Below are 16,371 nucleotides of genomic sequence, written 5' to 3'. Positions count from 1 at the left end.
ATGAGTGAGTGTTGCCAACAAAATACGTTGTCAGACCTTTTTATTTTTTGCCTTTGTGTTGGTGAAAAATGGTATCTCTGTGCGGTTTTACTTTGCATTTCCTTTATAAGCAAGTAAAGTGAAGTTGTTGTTGTTGTTGTTGTTGTTGTTGTTGTTTTCTAGTCTTTCTGATCAGTTCTGTCCTTTCTCTTTTTCAGAGTCAATACAGATTTGTATGTGAAGCTATTTTGAAAGTTTATGAAGAAGGATTTGTTAAACCCTTAACGACGTCATCAAATAAATAAGAAAGCATAAGTCTGGGATATGTGTTGGAAAACTGCTTTCTGTTCTATTCACTGTGCCATAATTCTGCTCGCAGGAAATGGCAGTTAGACAAAAACAATGAAGAACTAACAAAAACTGAAAACTTCAGCACTGTTGCACTTTATGTTTAAACAATGTCACTCTCTCAAAATCTGTAATTCATGTGTTTGAAGACTATTTCATGCTTTGCTCCGAACAAATAGTGAATAACTGAGTATGTTCAGGGTAATTTATGAAATCTGTGGTGGTGCCATGCAGTCCCCTTCTGGTAGAATTGCCACAAATGAGGCTCAGAATTCTCCTCATCTCTGATATACACCTGTATCTTGAAAGCAAAAAGAAGTATACATCAGGAGTCAGCTCTGGTGTTTCCCAGTGATTCATGTACTTACTATACTGATTACCAGATTTTTATTTTTTAAATTTTAGCAATATCATTCTCAATATTAGCCAATACACTGCCTATGGATGCAGCACATCTTTCCCCGTACTCCCCTGTAGAGACCTGCTGTTCGTGAGAAGAAAGATGGAATTTGCTTTTCCCAGGAAATGCTGCACAGTGTCCATTTACCAGCATCTTATAGAAAGTATAAATATGAATCTACAAGTTTTCTTGAATTTAATAATGTAACTTCTATTTATCATACGGTTGGCTTATTCCAAATCATGTGATTTCACATACTTGATGTAAAGGAATGCATGCGTTGTGTCTTAACCCCTTAAGTGCCTTGAGACGTCTTTGTATGTCTAATGAAAAGGCACTCATTTGACCCCACTAGGAGGTATGTGTGTATATTGTACATTTACATTTTTATGCATTTTGAATCAGTTTGCATTTAAAAAAACAGCTTCTTGTATGAAGAGTTACGCAAAGAAGGGTATGGAAATTTTATTTCTTACTCAATTCCTGTATTTTGCCACAAGAAGCAAAGATAAATTGTGTTCTACTGAGTGAGCGTTCTGCTGCTATGGAATTATTGAAAATCTGCACATTCCTTTCCTGAGGGACAAGGGTTACAGTTGAGCAGCTCAAGTTAAAAGATGCTTTATTATTCAAATTTTCTCTTTATTTTATCCCTAACTTTAGAAATGGCACCTAATATGCATATTAAAGTTAAACATATTGATATTTTCAGCTAAAGTTAGAGCAATTCGTTGTGATTTATTTCTATCACTGTCTAAATTATTATTCTTAAAGCATTTATTTCGGTTCATATCAAGCTTTGCTCACACCAGTCTGTTGGTTGGGATGCTTCGAACGAGGAATGAAACGTTTTTGACTTATTTCTAAAGGTAATCCCTCAATAACTGCATTGAGGGTTTATTGTCATATTTGTGTACAATTAAATTACCCCAGTTTATATATACTTACTAAGTTATAAGCATGTTAATACGGAGGGTTTTGCTTGTCAGCCTGATGGAGGCTCTGGTTCCCTGTAAGGATGTGTATCCTTTCCTCTTCAGGACTTTTTTTTTAAGTCTACAGAGAGATAGAACTTTAAAATTGCCCAGTTTTAATATAAGTGGAAATTTGCTCACCTATTGAAATGTTATATTACACACTTGTTTTATATGGATTGTGGTTAAAATATTCATTTACTAATGGTTTCTGAATACTTCTGTATAGTCTTGATAAAACTTAGAGTTTGAATGGTAGATATTGTGAAATGCCGTTCAGTATGAGGAGACAAATACACATTTAAAAATCTTCAGTGTAATCAAAGTGATGTTATTTCAGATAATCAGAACCCATAATAACACATTTTAGGAAATTAAGTCCTAAATATTGATAACCAAGATACCAAATAAATTATTATATTCAAATATTTTAATTTTTTAAGAGAAAAGTAAACATAACCTTTATGTCAAAGAGAAATTATCCTATCCCTGGATTTCACAGCCAAGACAGTATAAATTAGTAACTAACTAGAGTCTTATTTGAACATTCCATTTTCTACCAACAGATAAATATAATTTAGGCTGCTATATGACATAATGATAAGAAGTGAACAAGTAAAATCATGTTGAGGGTCTTCATAATTAATAGCTGTTTGACAGTTGTTTTTAATCTGAATTAAAATGAAAATCTATTCTGTGTGGACAGAATATGACAACCATAGATTAAAAAGATTAAAAAAATGCAGTTGTATAGATATGAACAGATAAATGTCATGGTTGGCATGTTCTTTAACTTACAGGTGTGTTTACACTTCTGAGATAAACTCTAATTTTGTTGGCAATGAGCACTGCTGCCTTTTAAAATGATTAATTCCAGTCTTTAAGTGGTAAATATTAGAAGTCTAGAGTTACATTTAAATTTCTCATATATGGATTTTTCATCTGGGAGCTGCCCTCTGTCAGTATTTTTATGTACAGAAAAGATCCTTTTTTAAAGGCATATTTATTAGGATCTTAAAACAAATTATCCTTCAGAGCTTCTTAAAATGGATATGCTAATTATATAAGCTTCTGTGTTCACCCAACAAATCAGACTTTATCCGTTACACCTAAGAATTTTTAACCTGTTCATCAATCTAAATAGGGTTCTAGGAATAATCCCAGCTTTAATATGCCAAGTAGGTCTAGATTTTCCATTCATATCCATGTAATACTGTGTAATAAAAATGTCAAATTTCTTGTATCTGAACTGCTCTCCCTTTCCTCCAGTTAACTCCTCTGCTCTCCCACTCCCCCCGCCCGCAGAGAAATCAATGCTACTGTTCTTCTCACAAGTGGAAATAGATATTGGTGAATCAAGGGGCTTTGTAAATGATAAATGTTTATGAAAACCTTTCCTCTCTGATTTAAGGTGGTTTTACCATGTTCATTTCAGATTTTGTTGAGCATCAGATTTGTGTCAGCACTGTGTACATAGCATGAGGAATATTTTGGAATAGACTTTACATTCACAAGAAGAATTGGTGGTATTTGTTAAATGAGTACATCCATTCAAAATAGAGGCAGAGTAAACAGCTTAAGAAATAATTTTCTTCGTGTGGCCTGCTAGCACAAGTGGGGGGGGGGGGGTGTTGCTCATTTTGATTAAGAGTAAAGAGAAAATTTATATATAAAAACTGACTTCAAACTTAAGAAGGTATGATAAGCCATTAAGACAGTTGCTTGAAGGTTTCAAGTACTACTATGTACACTTTTGTGTGTTTATATATATTTGTGTGTTTCATAAAGGCTAATGGTAACAAACAGAGGTAAAGGATTATTTTAACTATAGAGTTGTTTATAATCTGCTGGCAGGTCTGGTCAGGTCTAATCAGGTATTTGAGTGAAAGTCTTCTGTCTCCACTAGAAATACTCTTAACTTGAGAGCTGAAAGGAACTTGAATGATTTTGTCTAATCTCACCTTCTCCATTATTTTAGGCAACATATATGAATAGATCATAAATTCTTGTGAATTTTAGTCTGTTTCAGCTCAAGAATTATACTCAGGCAGTGTTTTCACTTAATAACTATGATCTTAGAAGATGTAACTTAATTTAGAAAATAAGTAGGCTTTAAAAGGTGATCCTAATTAGGACCCTGACTCAGTTTGCTAGTTATGCTTCTCTGATAGAACATAAGCTTTTGTGAAGTGTTTAGGCTGATAACACATGCAGTACAAAAACATTCTGAAATGTAAACTAGAAGACTAATTTTTTAAAAGCACTTAAGACATAGAACTAGGATTTAGGATATATGTCGAGTTATAATCAAATAATTTATGTTCATAATGTGAACATGTAGTAGAATTAAAGCATTACTTATTTTATAATCTAATCAGGAAGGGAGAAAGAAAGAAGAATTTTTAACAATGTTCTATTTAATACCTGTGTTTTGAATATTTAAGATATTCTGATAGTAAGGTTGCCAAAGTAGTTTTGAATTCATAAAAATTATTTATACCACAATAAGGTGGGATATGTTTACATCTCTTTTATTTTGTAGTTTAGGTAAATTTACACTTAAGTCACTTAGAGTAAATATATTATGGTAAGTAGTTGTGGGAATGAACATCTCTTAATAATATGACATGAAAAAGATGAATTGTGTCGCACACAGTTGGCTTTTATGCCACATCAACAAAGTAACCATATTATCATTGCTTACTTCCCACATTTACTTTAGCTGTTCAACCAGTTTCTGCAGTCGTGTGTGTGTGTGTGTGTGTGTGTGTGTCTGTCTGTCTGTGTGTGTGTGGTGTTTCTTCCAAGTAAAATAGCCATGTTGTTAAAATCCACTGGATTTTATCAGATATCAGAATTACTGATCTGTTGGCAGATTTATTGGTGTCTCAGTGTGATCACAACATAAGTTATAGCAACTGTTTATAAAATTCTTAGTGAATTGTATAGCTACAAAGGAATACAAGTAATAAAACATTCTTGAGCGAACTAATAGAGAAGTTCAGCAATTTTATAAAGAGCCCATGAAATTAATCCCTAAATTGTATTTCGGGAGTTCATCTTATTTTACAATGTCTGCAACTGTTACCAACAATTGTTTTATTATATACTAACTTCCTTTATTCTTAGTAGCAATTCGTACATAAGCCTCTCAATAGTATCAAAAACCAACAAGTCCTATATCAGCCAGAAATGAGACATTTTATTTTCATAATCTTGGTGAAGTTGTCCTGGGTAAACACCAAATAGTTACTTCTGTTTCCATTTCTAAATTTGCTGCTATTTATTTGTATGTTTTTCTACTGCAATTTACTATTGATTTCTAAAGTTATATAGTCATTGTTATTTTTATTTTAGCAGTCCAAGCTCGGTGGGCAGCCACAAGTAGTATCTACTGGGGTGCAATCCATCAATATTGACTAGATGTGATTCAGTGCATAAAGAAGAAAAGCAATTTTTTTTAAATTTACGAAGTGAAAGGTATTAGCAATATTGCAAGTTAAAGACTACAATTTTAGGTGGAAGTCCTAACGTTTAACTTCCTGAAACCTTTTAAAATTTCCAATAAGAGAATGAGAGTGTTTAAAAGCCTTGATGTGCTCATGGAAGTTTCAGTTAAGCACTGTAGAATTTTCCTACTTGTGTAAATGATACAGAAAATATTTTTCTATGGACAAAAGATTGAAACTGTTAACTTCTTTTACTTCATTGTGTAAAAGGAAATGATACTTGTATGTCTTTCATGCTGTAAAAATATGAATGTATCTTTGAAATGTTATTAGAATTATGACTTGATTCTAAGGAAACTCTTTGTTTTCAAAAGTCAGCAAGGGATTGAAAAAAAATGAAAGGAAGAGTATTCCATCCACTTCATTATATAAAATGCAATTTTAGAAGAAAATTGTAATTTTCATTATAAACAAGCAATCATTACTGAAGCATATTTCAGATATAACATACATTGTTTTGTATTCTGTTTTGTTTTAGTTCTAGAATAGAAAATTTCAAGAAAACTTGTGCTTACTATTTTTAAGTGTAAAACAATTGAATTCTAGACTTCTGGAGTGTGGAAGGGTGTTTTTGTGTGAGGGTAAACATTCTGCTGCATGTGTTTACCGTGAAGGAAAGTTCTCAGGCTTTGTCAATGTGGCAGCCACAAATGAGGACATCGTTGTGAGTGTGACTTTGGTGACGCCAGAAATCTGTGCATCAGATCCACTATAGTAAATATGTGCAGAGGCCCCTGACAAATAGTTTTGCCTTCTTATGATCAGTATCTTGGACAGGTAAGACCACTGAGCCCAGTTCTGACCTGTAACAGTGGTGTATTAGATGCTTAGGGATTTATTAATTCAGCTGAACAACAAACCCTACCATGTTTTAGGCATGATTTGCTCAATAGTCTTTTTAAAGGGTAGTACTTATTATTCATCACTTGTTACACTTGACTCAATGGGACCTTCATTATTTTGACTCCTGCTTCCGTATATCCAACTTCAGAAAAGTAATTTCATCTTACAGTCTTTGTGAAGTAAATACCCTCAAGCTATAAGGTGATACCTTTCTTCATTAGCTTTTTTTTTGTTTGTTTTACAGTGGTTAAGAAATTAATATCAGGCCCCCTCAACCCTGAGAGTTTCCAAAATGTAACAAATATTACTTGTAACTTTAACCGAAATGCCACCTTGCTAAATGAAATTATCACCATGACATCGTCAAGGAGGATCAGCCCAGTTTACCATCTTAGACAGAAATAGGTGCTGATGTTTGATTTCCCCAAATTCACTGTAGTCACAATTGAGCCCATTTTACCTTTTATTTAAAAGAAGCTTTTTAGTTTTTACTCCTGAATTGTGTTGCAGTTCCTTGCCTTCCCTGGCAAGAACATTTCAATCCAATTCTGGGATTCTCTGGCACCCATCTTTTCCAACCCTTTAGTGAGTTCACAAGATTATTCAGTCTTTCTTATATCCTGTAGAGTAGGTCAAATTTCAATGCTGAAATTGACTTCTTGAATTTTAAATAGTAGCACTTTATTTCATGCTTACTACTGACTTAATTTATACATTGAAAAATAAAATCTATCCTAGGAGTTTTGTAAATATGGAAAAACTTTAGTGGATTAGTATGTAGAACTCATTGGATTGGACCCAAGTTCAGTGCTTTACAATGATCTCCTGGTCATTTGATATTTAAAAGGTAATTTGTGTGGTTTTAGCTTTGCCACTTTTCTGTAATTAATTTAGTACAGTGAAGCCTACCCAGTTGACTATCCAGCTGGACTCTGGGTGCTCTCAGCTAGCTTCAACCAGGTTTGGTTTACAATAATCCTTTCTGCTTTGAATTTTCCTACATGACATGAATACTTGGAAATCCACTTGTTTGGTTTTAAGTGGTAGGTAGGGGTTAAGTCAATACCGCACCACAAGTAAGTTGAAGAGGGCAAAGTCCTGATACTTTATATACGTGTCAAGGGACAGGATTTAAGACACTAAAAACAGTTTACATTAAGCTGTTTTCACTTTATCTCATTAGAGTATGTGTGCTTGGAAAAAAAACAAAAAACTGTCCAACCCAGTGTTCTTAAAGCATCAGGACATTGCAGTTACAATCCATATTGTTATCTTTTCAAGTAAGAAAAGCTAGTCTTTATTTTCTACAGTGTAGGCTTAATTTTAGGACAATTTACTATATACTCATCAGTGATATTTTTAAGTATTAGTTTTACAAAGAATTATTTCTATGTAGAGGGTGTATTAATTTGGGATTTTTTTTCTTGTAACAGGTGCTATATGTAAATATGAAGGGCGAAAAGTCACTTAGTTAAAAATCTAGTTTATTTCGTTATTAAAATATGATTTTGCATTTCTGCTGTCATTTCACGTTTGATTGTACTGAACTAGTAGCAAAATGGAATTAGCCCCTTAATTTTTAAAATTAACTCTCTTTCCCCATTTCACAAAAATAGCTCTTTCCATGTGGTTTGTTTCCACAATTAAGAGGCAAAGAAGCTTAGGGTTCGTTTAAAATGTATAAGCTTGAATTTGGTCAACACGGGATAATTTGAAATCAGCGCTCTGCATTTGTCACTGCAGCTTACTGTATGCTTGAAAAGCCTGTGTATTTGTTTTAATTTCAGTGAAAAACTAGAATTCCTGAAGTTTATTCATGTAAAAAAAATCTATGAATACTAACATCAGACAGGATTAAAATGCTGATTTACATTAAAACTGTTTTAGTCCTAAGAGCAACTTCTGTTACGTGCAATGCTATTACACATATTTTGTTGGCCATATTTCATTTTGATTGAGAAATAGTTGTTCAGGTACAGACGTGAAAAAACTCTAGCTGTGACTTTTAATTGTTCAATTGCAAAATAAAGATGTGCTTTAGTAATTTAAAGTATAGGAGTTTTGAAGATTATTTTTTGTTGTTGGGCTTTTCTGACAGTGGTTGTATTCATTAATGGGGGATCCGAAGGGACTGGGAGAATGCTAAGTGCAAACTTTATTTCTAGAATTTCTGTTTCACGAGTGGCTGTGTTTGGGGAGGGGTGAGGAGATTAAGTAAGGAACTAAAAGGGATTTAGAGGATTAAAGAATTAAGGAAATGTTCTTCCTTCACTTCAGCCACTGCTTGACTCCTCTCTCCTCCCAGCACCAGCCCCTCTTCTGGTATTCCTGACCTAAGATCTTGTCAATCAAAATAAGGGACCTTTCTGTACCTACATTCAGCGCGCCTTGTGTCTTCCCCAAATGCAGTTGAAGTATGCCATCTTTCACCTGAAAGAAAATAATTTCCTAAAAAATTAATATTTAAGTAATTTCGTATCTAAAAAATGAAGGCAAAGATAAAGATTTATGATTATGCCATGATTATTCTCACGTACATAATAATAGAAATTCAAACAGTATAAGGAAGATTCACAAGGAGGTGTAAAAGCCTCTGACCTACCCCTAAGAGTAGTCTCCCTCAAACCGATGACAACTTCTATTCAATTTCTTGTATTTTCCTCTGGGGGGAAATGTGTGTGTATGCATTTGTAAGTACATATACATTTTGTTAATGTCAGAGGGATCGTACAATATATTCTGCAGTGCTTTGTCACCCTGGAAATACTTCCATATCAGCATATTCAGGTCTACCTCATTCTTCTCAATCACTGCCTTGTACTCCATCCTATGGATATACCGTAATTTAATTTCCTAATGCACACTTACCTTGTTTCCAGTTCATACTGTACAAGCAATGCTCTATTGAACCTCCTTTTGCAAATATTTTCTTTAATCATTATAAGCATAAACGTAGGGTAAATTTCTACCAGCAAAGTTGCTAGATCATAGGGCACCTGCATTTTGAAATTTTAATAAATATTGTCTAATTGTTCTTGGAGAAGTTTATATCAGCTTATGGTTCCATCAAAGCATATGAGAATGTCTGTTTCCCCACATTTTTATTAGAACTGATATCAAACTTGCTCATCTTATAAATGAAATTATCTTTTGACAATGCATTTCTTCTGTGAGGAAGTTAAGTAGATTTTCATATCTTTATTGATCTTTTGTATTTCTTGTTCTCAAAATTCCATATTGATATCCTTTGCTTATTTTTATATCAGGTTGTTTAATGTTCTATTCATATGAGATGTTGGAAATTAAAGAAATTAGTCACTTGACAGTCATGTGTTTATATATTGCAAACCTTTTTTCTTACGGTGTTCTTTGACTTTATTCTTCTAGGGTGTTGGGGGGACATGATAATATTTTTAATACTTTTATCAACAATGTATCAGTCTTCTTCGTGACTTCGGAGTTTGGGGTATACCTGCAAAAGCTTGACTCTAATCCTCTATTAACATTCCATCTGTGACAGAAGCTCTCTTAACCACCTTCTAAGTAACCCACTCTGTAGACTGGCACTCTGTTTTCCCCTCTTGTTCTCCCCTTGCCACCACTGACTGCTCTGAGTCATGCCAGAACTCTTGGGGTTCCAATTAAAGTAGTAAGCTTCCTAAAATCAGCTGTATTTATTTGCTAACCTATATATGCAAATTTATCTTTCTGATACCATTTAATTATGTGCTACATAAGCCAGTGAAATGTGCATGTGAAAAGCAGGAGGGTTGGATTTTTGCAAAACCCTTATAAAGGTGTCATTAAAACTTCATCAAATTCTTTAAAAATTATTTAAAATAGGTATTAGCGAGACGATTATGAGAGACTAACAAAAGATGATGCATTTGAGAGACAGAAAAAAATAGATGCCACACTTGGGGTCTGTTTTTTGCAACAGAGACTCAGGGACTATAATTGGGCTCAAACCCAAAGTAAAAGTAAAACCTTGTTCCTACATAAAAAAGAATCACAGATAAAAATGCATTTTTTGTCCTAAGCTAAAACAAAATGCTTGTATTTTTCTCTCTCCTTTAAATGGCTTTTCAATTAACCAACTAACCATTAGTTTTGGTACCATCAGATACAGTTTCTACTGTATGTAAAAATTCCTCTCGAATATTTAGACAGTTTTTAAGTTTGCTATTAAAAATTATGATAGCCTTTTATATATTCCCTTTTAAATTATACTTGTACATATGGGTCAATTATCTATAAAATTCCCCCCAACATAATATATTTTGAATATATAAAAATATTCAAACATACAGAAAATTGAAAGAATTGAAGTTAACATCCATATACTCATCCCCTACATTCTGTAATTACCATCTTGCTATATTTGTCTTATGACTTGTCCATCTACCTAGGCATCTCTCAATCCATCAATACATCTTTTATGCACTTCATAAAATGATGTTGCCCACATCTGTACACTTGACCCCTGAGCACTTCAGCTCATGTATCTCTAATCTTCAACAATTATCTCTTTTTGACATAACGTTTTTATCAGTAAAATAAATATTAAGTCTACCATTCAGTAAGTTTTAATGAATGCATATTTCTATGAAAGTCAAACCCCCATGGGGATCAAGAGGTACAAACTTCCAATTATAAAATGAGTCAGTGGGATGTAGTGTATATCATATTGATTTTAGTCAATAATACTGCATTTCAAATTTGAAAGTTGGTGAGAAAGTAAATCTTAAAAATTCTTACCACAAGAAAAAATTTTTAACTGCATAGGTTGTCAGATGGTAACTAGACTTAATGTGGTGATCATTATACAAATGTCAAATCATGTTGTATATCTGAAATTAATATGTTGTATGTCAATTCTATTTCAGTTAAAAAAGAAAGAACGGGGAGGGCGCCTGGCTGGCTCAGTCAGTAGAGACTGACTCTTGGTCTCTGGGTTGTTAGTTTGAGCTTCCCGTTAGGTGTAGAGAGTACTTAAAAACAAAGTCTTTTTTTTTTTTAAGTTTATTTGTTTTGAGAGAGAGAGAGAGCTTGGGCGCACAATTGGGGAGGGATAAGGGAGGAGAGAGAGAATCCCAAGCAGGTTCTGCAAGGTGAGCTCAGAGCCCCATACAGGACTCTGTCTCTGGAACTGTGAGGTCATGACCTGAGGCGAAATCAAGAGTCAGAGGCTTAATGACTGAGCCACCCCAGAGGCTCCAAAATCTTAAGAAAAAAGAAAGGAGGAAAAAACCTACATAAGGATTTGATACAGAACATTTTCATCACTTGAGAGAGTCTCCTTTTCCCTTCCCAGTCCATTACTACCCTTACCTTCCTTCCCTTCGTTAGCTTCCTGGGGCTACCCTAACAAAGTACCACGAACTGGGTGCCTTAAAACGACAGGAATCTATTGTCTTACAGTTCTAGAGTCCAGAATCCAAACTCAGAATGTTATCAGGGCCATGCACCCACCCCCGGAGGGTGCTAGGGAAGGATCTCTTCGTGTGTCTTTCTTAGCTTCAGTTAGCCTTGGACCTTCCTTGGCTTTTAAATTTAACCACTCCAAAAGTCCATCTTAGCATGGACATTGTTCTGTGAGGAAACCAGCTATATTGGATTAGAGGCCCATGCTACTCCAGCACCACCTCATCTTAGTTTTGTCTGCAATGACCCTATTTCCAAATAAAGTTACATTCTGAGGTACTGGCAGTTAGGACTTCAAAATGTCTTTTGTGGGGGGTGGACAGAATACAACCTACAACATTACTAGAGGCAGTGAGTATACTGATTCTTAGAGATTAGAATAGCCTGTCCTAGAATTTTTCATACATGCAATTTATATGTATATTCTAAGACTCGTTTTAGTCAAAATTTCTGAGATTCATCACTTTGGTTTTTATTTGGTAAGTGGTTAAATATATTAATAGTTTGCTTATCGGCCTCCTTTTCATGGGTAGCTGGGCTTGGAGACATTCTTGATTTGGGGGATCTTATCAGTAAAAATGCTGTGAACATTCCTGTACAAGTATGCTTGTGAACACATGCTTTCGTTTCTGAGTAAATATCGAGGAGTGGAATTGCTGAATATGTTAAGTATACCTGAAAGTTTTTACTGATACTGTCAAAATTGGCTTCCAAAACTATACTTCCATCATTTTACCACCTCATCAGTAATGTGTCTGTGTCTCCACCCTTGGTGGATATCATGACTCTTACATTTTCTCATGTAATAAGACATATATAAAATGTGATTTGCAAATTTGAATATCTTTTTATATGCTTCTTGGCCATGCATGTTTCTTTCTTGGTGAATTGTCCATTCAGGTCCTTTCTGTTTTACAACTTGGCCCATTTAAACAACAAAAAGCTATTTGGACTTCCGCGTCTGAGCATGAGGAAGCAATAGGGCCCAGAGTCAGCCTCCTGTGTAAACAACTGGAAAATTGAACAAAATAATAGGAAAAAACGTTTGCAATATCAGGAAAAGTCCATTAAGACTGTAATTCCTGGGAAAAGATCAAAAGAGAGGTGAGTGAGCCTTCCCATAAGCCAGATCAAAAGAGAGGTGAGTGAGCCTTCCCATAAGCCAGGTTTTCTTTGTGGAGATAATTTATAAGCTGATGCAGGCATATGAAGCCCAAACAAGACTGGTAATCTTGCTACTTGGGGAGACAGGTGTCAGAGTTTTGGGAAGTTGGGGCTGTTAGAAGGTATGAAGCAACGTTCCAAGGAGGAGGAAACGATATAAAGATTTCAGTAAATTTACATAGGAGTCACTCTGAGTCTTAGATGGAATATTAATCTTTGCATGTGGTAAAACCTCATGAAGAAGACAAACTTCTGAGGAAAAACAATTACCAAGTTGTAGGAGGAATATTCCCAGGGCTGGCCACGAGGATGAGAATAATTCGAGTTTCTTTTAGGCACCGAGGAGAAGCCTCTTTGAAGATAAGAGGATGTCAGCAAAAACTCAGGAAAGCCCAAAGTTTAGAAGTGAGGCTAACCAAGTTGGAGGGTAAAAGCTACTCTAAACTCAGTTCAAAGGTTTTAAAACAAGTTTCAAAATGATCAAACTAATTCACAAGTTACTTAACTGCCTAATGGGTAAAGGCCATTTAAAAAATACCACTCAAGTGGTCCCTGGGTGGCTCAGTTGGTTAGGCATCAACTTCTGCTCAGGTCATGATCTCACAGGTCATGAGTGTGAGCTCTGTGTCAGTCTCTGCGCTGACAGCTCAGAGCCTGGAGCCTGCTTCGGATTCTCTGTCTCCCTCTCTCTCTTAAAAATAAATAAACATTTAAAACAAAAATACTATTGTAGAAAATAAAATTTATCATGTTTGGCAGCCAACAAAAAATTACTATAGACAGGAAGACTCAAGGAAGTATGACCCAGTGGAGAAAAACCACTTAGTCTTGGAAATGGTGAAGATTGACCAGAACAAAAGGACAATGAAACATGTAGGAAGTAGGATCAATATGCCTATGGATGTAGAAGAAAACATAGGGATAAGGAGGAGCAGAGAGAGAGAATCCCAAGCAGGCTCTGCGCTGTCAGCATGGAGCCCAGTGTGGGGCTCGAACTCACAAACAGTGAGATCATGACCTGAGCCGAAATCAAGAGACATATACTTAACCAACTGAGCCACCCAAGTGCCCCAAGCAGAAGTTTTTTTTTTTAAAGAACCAGTTGGGAGTGATGTCTTGGAAGATGGTGTAGGAAGTTCCAGGAATCCATCCTTCCACTTAAACAACTAATTTGGCTTGCAGAGACTCTCTGGAGTCACTATTTTGGAGTTCTGGATCCAGCTGGAATATTTGCAGCATCTAGGAGATAGGTTGTTGGTAACGAGACTGGTAAGTTTTGGTAAGTTTCAGCCTTTCATGCGGTAGCAACTACCATATCCCATCCTTGCAGCAGGCAGCAGTGAAGATAGCTACCTGTGCTTCTGGTGTGGCTTGCTGGAGCCAGAGTGGGCAATAAGAACCTTGTCTTCCAAGTATCGAGATTTGTGGGTTCTGATTGGGGATTGCTGCTTTTGATCGAGGGGCCAGGACAGAGGCTGGTTTCTATTGTTTCAATCCCAGTGGGCTAAAGCTGCTCCCAGGGGATAAGAACAGTACTTGGTTCCCCCTCCCCCTCTTGAAAGACAGACCTTACAACAATATTTGTCAGGTCACTGGCTGCCACAGAGTAACAGAATAGAAACGTAAGTGACCATATAGACAGAAAGGAATACACACTTTGCAAAAATATTTTGGAAAAGTCACAAATAACTCCAGACCTCAACAAGCAAAACTCAGTAATTCCTTTTCTTTCTTTCTTTCTTTCTTTCTTTCTTTCTTTCTTCCTTTCTTCCTTTCTTCCTTTCTTCCTTTCTTCCTTTCTTCCTTTCTTCCTTTCTTTCTTTCTTTCTTTCTTTCTTTCTTTCTTTCTTTCTTTCTCTTTCTTCCTTTCTCTTTCTTTCTTTCTTTCTCTTTCATTTTTACTGTCTTGACTGTTTCTTTATTTTTGAGAGATAGAGACAGAGTACGAGTGGGGACAGAGCAGATACAGGGAGACACAGAATCCGAAGCAGGTTTCAGGCTCAGAGCTGTGAGCTATCAGCACAGAGCCCAACGTGGGGCTCGAACCCACAAACCGTGAGATCATGAGTTGACCTGAGGTCAGACACTTAGAACTGACTGAGCCACCCAGGTGCCCCAGGACTCAGTATTTCCTAAGGAATGGGGAAATTTGGTTTTCAGAGTTCTCACCACCTAATACTCAAAATGTCCACTTCTCAACAAAGAATAAAATTATTCTTTATAATATTATTATTTGTAATACAATTACAATAAATAGGAAAATATGGCCCATTCACAGGGGAAAGAAAAAGAATTGGATGGAAATCATCTTCAAGGAAGTCCACACAGTAGAATTATTAGTCAAAGATGTGAAATCAACCGTCTTAGATATGTTCAATGGGCTAAAGGAAACCATGGGCAGGAACTGAAAGAAACCAGGAAAATCATGTATGAACAAAATGAGACTTGACCCAAAACAGGGTTACCTGGCTGGCTCAATTAGTACAGATGCATCTCTTGGTCTTGGGGGTTGTGGGTTTGAGCACCTTGTTGAATGTAGAGATTACTTAAATAAATATTAAAAAAACAAATTCTGGAATGGCAGAGTAAAATAACTGAAAAGAAAACCCACTACAGGGGTTCCATAACAGGTGCGGGTAGCCAGAAAAAAGGATCAGTGACTTGAAGATAAGACAATTGAAATTATTTAGTGTAAGGAGGAGAAAGAAAAAAGAGCAAAGGGGAAAACAATCTGAGGGACCCGTGGTATACCACAAAACATACCAACACAACCATTAAAGGACTTCAGATAGAGAAGAAAGAAAATTGGCTGAGAATATATTTGAAATACAGTAGTCCCCCCTTATCCATGGTTTCATTTCCATGGCTTCAGTTACCTGTGGTAAACTGTGGTCCGGAAACAGATGATCCTCCTCCTGACATATCATCAGAGGGTCCATAGGAGCCAAACAGTATGTCACAATGCCTGTGTTTGTCATCATCACAAGAATAAGGGTGAGTACAGTACAATAAGACATTTTGAGAGACCACATTCTCATAACTTGTATTACAGTATATTATTATAATTGTTTTATTTTATTACTAGTTATTATTCATGTCTTACTGTGCCTAATTTGTAAATTAAACCTTGTCCTAAGTATGCATGTATACAAGAAGATGTAGTATGTAGACGGTTTGGTACTATCCATGGCTTTAGGCATCAGTTAGTCTTAGAATGTATCCCCCGCAGATGGGGGGCACAACTGTAACAGCTGAACATTTTGCAAAACTGAGGAAATACATGAATACACATGCCCCAAAAGTTTGACAAACTTGAAGCAGGATAAAATTAAAAGGTACACACACTGAGATACATTATAATCAAATTGTTGAAACCCAAAGACAAAGAATTTTGAAAGCAGCAAGAGAAAAAGAACTCACCAGGTACAAGGATCTTAAGTAAGATCAACAGCTAACTAGAAATGATGGAAGTCATCAGGCTGTGGAATAACATTTAAGATATTGGGGGAAAATGTATCAACCAAGAATTTTATATCTGGCAAAAATACTCTTCAAGAATAAAGGAAAAGGGCATGTGACTCTTGATCTCAGGGTTGTGAGTTCAAGCCCCATGTTGGTTGTAGAGATTACTTAAAAAAATGAGACAGAGGGGTGCCTGGGTGGCTCAGTTGGTTGAGTGTGTCCGACTTTGGCTCAGGTCATGATCTCACAGTTCATGAGTTCAAGTCCC

The 16,371-nt window shown here is 35.6% G+C and overlaps 1 protein-coding gene and 1 long non-coding RNA gene across 7 annotated transcripts in view; one reads left to right on the top strand and one right to left on the bottom strand.

Annotated features, from left to right (window-relative positions):
• Positions 1 to 7,450, top strand: part of PTPN4 (protein tyrosine phosphatase non-receptor type 4) — a 229,257-nt gene extending 221,807 nt beyond the window's left edge. For all 6 annotated transcript variants that reach the window (XM_042954198.1, XM_042954195.1, XM_042954196.1 and 3 more), the window contains one exon: positions 198 to 7,450. In XM_042954198.1, the coding sequence (XP_042810132.1) occupies positions 198 to 284 (87 nt within the window). In that variant the 3' untranslated portion in view covers positions 285 to 7,450. The remainder of the gene's footprint in view (positions 1 to 197) is intronic.
• On the bottom strand, positions 401 to 15,585 carry LOC122228831. The gene is made up of 3 exons (XR_006206766.1): positions 15,518 to 15,585; positions 8,430 to 8,483; positions 401 to 628 (listed from the first exon to the last, which is right to left on the bottom strand). It is a non-coding gene; the product is annotated as an uncharacterized LOC122228831 (long non-coding RNA).
• Between the last annotated feature and the right edge of the window lie 786 nt (positions 15,586 to 16,371).

This window comes from Panthera leo, chromosome C1, assembly GCF_018350215.1.
Source record: "Panthera leo isolate Ple1 chromosome C1, P.leo_Ple1_pat1.1, whole genome shotgun sequence".
In the NCBI taxonomy this organism is placed as follows: Eukaryota; Metazoa; Chordata; class Mammalia; order Carnivora; family Felidae; genus Panthera; species Panthera leo.
This window is presented reverse-complemented; position numbering and strand designations above follow the sequence as displayed.